The 7717-nt window shown below is 43.7% G+C and overlaps 1 protein-coding gene across 1 annotated transcript in view; it reads right to left on the bottom strand.

The window, feature by feature from the left end:
• Positions 1-3014: 3014 nt before the first annotated feature.
• Positions 3015-7717, bottom strand: part of LOC140737425 (di-N-acetylchitobiase-like) — a 61793-nt gene continuing 57090 nt past the window's right edge. The window contains exon 6 of the mRNA XM_073063911.1: positions 3015-3200. Within this exon, the coding sequence (XP_072920012.1) occupies positions 3015-3200 (186 nt within the window). The remainder of the gene's footprint in view (positions 3201-7717) is intronic.

Raw genomic sequence — 7717 nt, 5'->3', positions numbered from 1 at the left:
AGGATCTTGGCTCGAATTGCCGACTGTTTATTATTTTCCATGGATGCTGCCTGACCTGCTGATTCCTCCAGCATTTTGTGTGTGTTGCTCTGGATTTCCACCATCTGCAGAGTCTCTTGTGTTTACGATGTTTTGTTTGTCTGACCTCTCCTTACAGTAGATAGGATCTAATCCAAGCAGCATTATCTGCAGCCCCTCCACCCTTTCAAAACATGTTTGGAAACGGGCCTCATGACAGGCTTGTTACCAGTAGATCAGATAGTTATCAAGCTACAGTGAAAAGTCTTTTTACAAACAAGAGAAAATCTGCAGATGCTAGAAATCTGAGCAACGCCAGCATCTATGGTAAAGAGTACAGTCGACGTTTCGGGCTAAAATTTTGTGTGTGTTGTGTGAAAAATCTTTTGTTTAATAGAACATAGAACAGTACAGCACTGTACAGGCCCACGATGTTGTTCTGACCTATATAAACCTACTCCATTATTAACCTAACCTGTCACTCCTACATAGCTGTTAACCCTCCATTTTTCTTTCATCCATGGGACCACAAGGGTTCCCAACCTTTTCTTATACCATGGAGCCTTACCATTAACTGAGAGATCTATGTGTCCCAGGTTGGGAATCCTTGATGTGCCATCTATACAAATCATTTCATCACATATCAGTTGTTCTTCAGCTTGGAGGAATTAACTCACAAACCTTTCTCTCTGCTGTCGGACAGGAGGATGAAGAAGGGGCAATGTCCAGGATGGGTTGGGTCTTTGATAATGTTGGCTGCTTTCACAAGGCAGGGAGAAGTGTAGATGGAGGGGAGGTCATTATGTCTGGTTAGACTGGGCTGTGTCCACAACTCTCAGCAAGTTCTTGGATACCAGAGATTTTTATTTATTTGGAGATGCAGCTTGAAACAGGCCCTTCTGGCCCAACAAGCCACACAGCCTGGCAACCCACCTATTTAACCCTGGACTAATCACAGGACGAATTACCGTGACCAATTAACCTACTAATCAGAATGTCTTTGGACAGTGGGAGGAAACCAGAGCACCTGGAGGAATCAGATGGTGTCACAATTGAACTCTGAACTCTGAACTCCAACCCCCCCAAGTGGTAACAGCATTTCACTAATTGCTACGCTACAGCAGCACCCTTTGATGGTTTATACAGTTCATTTTTTGAGGATGTGACTAAACACATAGCTGATGGTAGAGCAGTAGATGTAGTGTATATGGATTTCAACAAGGCATTTGATAAGGTACCCCCATGCAAGGCTTATTGAGAAAGTAAGGAGGCATGGGATCCAAGGGGACATTGCTTTGTGGATCCAGAACTGGCTTGCCCACAGAAGGCAAAGAGTGGTTGTAGACGGGTCATATTCTGCATGGAGGTCGGTGACCAGTGGTGTGCCTCAGGGATCTGTTCTGGGATCCCTACTCCTTGTGATTTTTATAAATGACCCAGATGAGGAGGTGGAGGATGGGTTAGTAAACTTGCTGATGACACAAAGGTTCGGGGTGTTGTGGATAGTGTGAAGGGCTGTCAGAGGTTACAGCGGGACATTGATAGAATGCAAAACTGGGCTGAGAAGTGGCAGATGGAGTTCAACCCAGATAAGTGTGAGGTGGTTCATTTTGATAGGTCAAATATGATGACAAAATGTAGTATTAATGGTAAGACTCTTGGCAGTGTGGAGGATCAGAGGGATCTTGGGGTCTGAGTCCATAGGACACAAAAGGCTGCTACGCAGGTTGACTGTGTGGTTAAGAAAGCATATGGTGCATCAATCGTGGGATTGAGTTTAAGAGCCGAGAGGTAATATTGCAGCTATATAGGACTCTGGTTAGACAGCACTTGGAGTACTGTGCTCAGTTCTGGCCGCCTCACTACAGGAAGGATGTGGAAACCATAGAAAGGGTGCAGAGGAGATTTACAAGGATGTTGCCTGGATTGGGGAGCATGCCTTATGAGAACAGGTTGAGTGAACTCGGCCTTTTCTCCTTCGAGCGACAGAGGATGAGAGGTGACCTGATAGAGGTGTATAAGATGATGAGAGGCACTGATCGTGTGGAAAGTCAAAGGCTTTTTCCCAGGGCTGAAATGGCTAGCACGAGAAGGCACAGTTTTAAGGTGCTTGAAAGTAGGTACAGAGGAGATGTCAGGGGTAAGTTCTTTACGCAAAGAGTGGTAAGTGCATGGAATGGGCTGCCGGTAATGGTGGTGGAGGCGGATGTGATAGGGTCTTTTAAGAGACTTTTGGATAGGTACATGGAGCTCAGAAAAATAGAGGGCTATGGGTAACCCTAGGTAATTTCTCACGTAAGGACATGTTCAGCACAGCTTTGTGGGCCGAGGGGCCTGTATTGTGCTGTAGGTTTTCTATGTTTCTGTGTATATACAATTATAAGCAATTTGCTGTTTGAAATCGTAAACCTTCCAGTACATTGGATTAATACATCTCTTTCCAAAGAATGCATTCATTTCAATTTGTAATAATAAAATTACATGTTTGGTTTTAGATTAATATTTATTTAACTGCTATTATTAGATACCACCCACCCACTCTACTCATGGACTGTTTGTCCCACTCCCATCTGGGAGGAGGCTACATAGCCTGGGCCACCAGACTCAAAAACAGTTACTTTCCCCAAGCAGTAAAGCTGATCAACACCTCCACACCCCCAACTGCCACTACTTTATCATCTCCTGTCAGGGTCACCTTATGTACAGACACTCCTGTGCCTAGTGTCACTTTATGGACGTACGGTTAATCTACGGAGATCAACTATCTTATGCATTTATATTTATTGCTTTATTATTATTTTTGTTTTTTTTTAAATCTTTTTGTGTTTTTTTGCTCTGCGTTGGATCCGGAGTAACAATTATTTCATTTTCCTTTGCACTGCGCACTGAGAATGACATTAAGCAATCTCGGATCTGGGATTGTGAACTGAGTTCATCTTTGTTTTGTTTTCTTGCAATGCTGACCGATGAGCCGATATGGAGCTGAAATGATTCCATCAGGGAGGGCACACGGCGTTCCACATCTCCGCAGCCTGCATCATTACTCTGGCATCACCAGTGTAGTTGATGTTGTTTGCAGCCCACACGCCAATGCCATGGATTTGCAGTTTTTTCACGATGGACACTCTCATTGAAATACTCTCGGGATCATTGTACCAGACCTCGTGGTACGTGTTAAAATCCTGAAAAAGAGAGATGCAGAGATAGAAACCAATGTTAGATCGACACTTTATCCTTGTAGTGTTCCTTGACACTGCTGTTTTTTCTATACAACATATCTTTATTACAAATTCAGTGTTATATATACAAAACAGTGACTAACACAATTACTTCACTACAGATAGACAATGCACATTAAACCAAAGTGTTTCTATCTCTGTCAATGATGGCAATTACCCCCTGTGAAGCCCAATGATCCCAGAACACTTCTATGGTCGCCGTGGACTGCGCGTGTTCCTTCTCAATATTTACCCGGGCACGAACATACCCCCTAAACATTGCCAGGCAGTCTACCCAGGCAGATCCTCCCACCACCCATTTCCAAGACCCACGGATGGCTGTTTTCACCAGCCCCAGGAGCAGGTTGACAAGGACATCCTCATCCCTCCACGCCCCCTCCTTACTGGATGACCGCATATAAATAGGGAGGGGCTAAAATGCAACCAGAAGATGAGAAGCAGCCCACGCAGATACGCAAAAAGGGGCTGCAACTGCAGAAAGGTGACATGGTAGTGCATAGCTTAGCATAACACTTTACAGAGCCAGACAATATCTCCAGACAATATCTCCAGACAGGCAATATCTTCTTCCTACAGTTGGAATGACTAATACCAGAGGGTGTGAGGTGAGAGGAGGTCATTTCAAAGGAGATGTGAGGGCAAGTTATTGACAGAGGGGTGGGTGCCTAGAATGTGCTGCCTGGGGTGGTGGTAGAGGCAATACGTTAGAGCTTACAAGAGATGTTTACCATGTCCCTGCTGCACCGGATGACCCTGTGATCTCTGTCTCAGAGGCCGATGTTAAATTGTCTTTAAAGAGACTGAATCCTTGCAAGATAGAAGGTCCCGATGGAGTACCTGGTAAGGCTCTGAAAACCTGTGCCAACCAACTAGCAGGAGTATTCAAGGACATTTTCAAGCTCTCACTGCTATGGGCAGAAGTTCCCACTTGCTTCTAAAAGGAAACAATTATACCAGTGCCAAAGAAGAATAATGTGAGCTGCCTTAATAACTATCACCCGGTAGCACTCACATCGACAGTGATGAAATGCTTTGAGAGGTTGGTCATGACTAGACTGAACTCCTGCCTCAGCAAGGACCTGGACCCATTCCAATTTGCCTATTGCCGCAGTAGGTCAATGGCAGATGCAATCTCAATGGCTCTCCACGTGACTTTAGACCACCTGGACAACACAAACACCTATGTCAGGATGCTGTTCATCGACTATAGCTCAGCATTTAATACCATCATTCCCACAATCCTGATTGAGAAGTTGCAGAACCTGGGTCTCTGTACCTCCCTCTGCAATTGGATCCTTGACTTCCTAACCAGAAGACCACAATCTGTGTGGATTGGTGATAACATATCCTCCTCGCTGACGATCAAAACTGACGCTCCTCAGGGGTGTGTGCTTAGCCCACTGCTCTACTCTCTATATACATGTGACTGTGTGGCTAGGCATAGCTCAAACACCATCTATAAATTTGCTGATGATAGAAGCATTGTTGGTAGATCTCAGGTGGTGACAAGAGGGCGTACAGGAGTGAGATATGCCAACTAGTGGAATGGTGCCACAGCAACAACCTGGCACTCAACGTCAGTAAGACGAAAGAGCTGATTGTGGACTTCAGGAAGGGTAAGACGAAGGAACACATACCAATCCTCATAGAGGGATCAGAATTGGAGAGAGTGAGCAGCTTCAGTTCCTGGGTGTCAAGATCTCTGAGGATCTAACCTGGTCCCAACATATCGATGTAGTTATAAAGAAGGCAAGACAGCGGCTGTACTTTTTTAGGAGTTTGAAGAGATTTGGTATGTCAACAAATACACTCAAAAACTTCTATAGTTGTACCGCAGAGAGCATTCTGACAGGATGCATCACTGTCTGCTGTGGAAGGACTACTGCACAGGACCAAAAGAAGCTGCAGAAGGTTGTAAATCTAGTCAGCTCCATCTTGGGCACCAGCCTACAAAGTACCCAGTATATCTTCAGGGAGCGGTGTCTCAGAAAGGCAGCATCTATTATTGAGGACCTCCAGCACCCAGGGCATGCCCTTTTCTCACTGTTACCATCAGGTAGGAGGTACAGAAGCCTGAAGGCACACACTCAACAATTCAGGAACAGCTTCTTCCTCTCTGCCATCCGATTCCTAAATGGACGTTGAAACTTTGGACACTACCTCACTTTTTTTAATATACGGTATTTCTGTTTTTGCACATTTTTTAAGATCTATTCAATACATGTAACTGATTTACTTGTTTATTTATTATTATTGTTATTTCTCTTTCTCTGCTAGATTATGCATTGCATTGAACTGCTGCTGCCAAGTTAACAGATTTCACATCACATGCTGGTGATAATAAACCTGATTCTGATTCTCATTGATTCTAGATAGGCACATGAATGTGAGGAAAATGGAAGGATACGGACATTGTGTAGGCAAAGGGAATTAGTTAGGTTGCCCATTTGATTACTAAATTGGATCAGTACGATATTGTGGGCAAAGGGCCTGTTCTTCTACTGCACCGCTCTATGTTCTATTGTCTGTAAGGAGCTTGTGTATTCTCTCTGTGACCACAAAGTTTTTATTTAGGTGTTCCAGTTTCTTTCCACAATCTAGAGATGGGTGGTTAGAGATGGTGAGTTGGGTCGTGCTGTGTTGGTGCCAGAATCATGGCAACACTTGTGGGCTGCCCCCAGCACATCCTCAGACTGTGTTGGTCATTGACACAATGAGACATTTTCAATGTTTTGATATTCAGTACGTGTGACAAATAAAGCCATTCTCTGTCTTTATCTTTATACCATCTAGTGTAATATTGAGTTCCAAATTATAACATGTGCACACTTAACTTTTTATTTGGGACCTTTTTAAAAGTGTTAAGAAAATCCAGTGCCCCACATGTAATCATTCTATTTGGCAAACACAATAACCCTTTGCTAGATCCATCTGGACTTTGTCATTGTATTGCTAATAGTTTCTACGTGCTGTCATTTTATTCTTGCAGCAACCATAATGGGGACGGGGGGACGGGAGGGTAAGGCAATAATCTGAGATTTTAAACAAACCTCTTACCCCTGTCTTCACAGTAGCAGAGAAAGTAAACAGTCCAATTACACCTGATCAGATTTTAGGGAAATGCTATTATTAAATAGAAACATTGGAGAAAATAATGAGACCAGAAATAGACAAAACCTCTGAATGTGATGATCACAACACGAGTCTGAATGAATGACTGCAGAAATCCCCTCTCCCCTCTCCCCTCATGTAGCAATGAATTCCACAGATATCCTGCCAGCGGGCTAAAGAAATTCCTCTTCATCTCTGTACTAAAGAGATGTCCTTCTATTCTAAAGCTGGACCTTCTGGTCATAGACTCCTCCACTATAGGAAACATCCTCTCCACATCCACACTACCTAGATCTTTCAATATTTGATAGGTTTCAATAAGATGCATCTTCATTCTACTAAAGTCCAGAAAGTATTGGACCACTGGAAAACGATGTTGGAGAGGTAGTAACGGGGGGACAATGAAATAGTGGACGAACTGAATAAATATTTTGTGTCAGTCTTCACTGTGGAAGACACTAGCAGTACGGGGGAAGTTCCAGGTATCAGGGGGCAGGAAGTCTGTGAAATTACCATAACTAGAGAGAAGGTTCTTGGGAAACTGAAAGGTCTGAACCACCTGGACCAGATGGTGTACACCCCAGAGTTCTGAAAGACATGGCTGAAGGGATCGTGGAGGCATTAGTATTGATTTTTCAAGAACCACTCGATTTTGAAATAGTTCTGGAAAGCTGGAAAATTGTAAATGTCACCCCATTCTTCAAGAAGGGAGAGAGGCAGAAGAAAGGAAACTAGGCCAGTTAGTCTGACCTCAGTGGTTGGGAAGATGTTGGAGTTGATTATTAAGGACGAGGCCTCAGGGTACTTGGAAGCACCTGATAAAATAGGCCGTAGTCAGCATGGTTTCCTCAAGGGGAAATCTTACTTGTCAAGAAATAAAGAGCAAGATAGATTTTCAGAAGGTCTTTGACAAGGTGCCACACATGAGGCTGCTTAACAAACTATGAGCCTATTGTATTACAGGAAATATTCTAGCATGGGTAAAGCAGTGGCTGAATGACAGCGGGCAAAGAGTTGGAATAAAGGGAGCTTTTCTGGCTGACTGCTGGTGGTGTTCTACAGGGCTCTGTGTTGGGACTGATTCTTTTTTGCATTATATATCAATGATTTGGATGCTGGAATTGATAGCTTTGTTGCAAAGTTTGCAAATGATATGAAGATTATGTGGAGGGGCAGGTAGTTATGAGGAAGCTAATCTATACATGCTAGTATATTTCCTATATCACGGGCCCTTACCTTGCTAAGCAGCCTCATGTGCAGCACCTTGTCAAAGGTCTTCAGAATTTCCAAGTACACACCATCCACTGACTCTCCTTTGACTATCCTAATTGTTATTTCCCAAATAAGAA

This window comes from Hemitrygon akajei, chromosome 12 (assembly GCF_048418815.1).
Source record: "Hemitrygon akajei chromosome 12, sHemAka1.3, whole genome shotgun sequence".
Taxonomy (NCBI): Eukaryota; Metazoa; Chordata; class Chondrichthyes; order Myliobatiformes; family Dasyatidae; genus Hemitrygon; species Hemitrygon akajei.
Note: the sequence above shows the minus strand (reverse complement) of the source record. Positions and strands in the feature narration are given on the sequence as shown.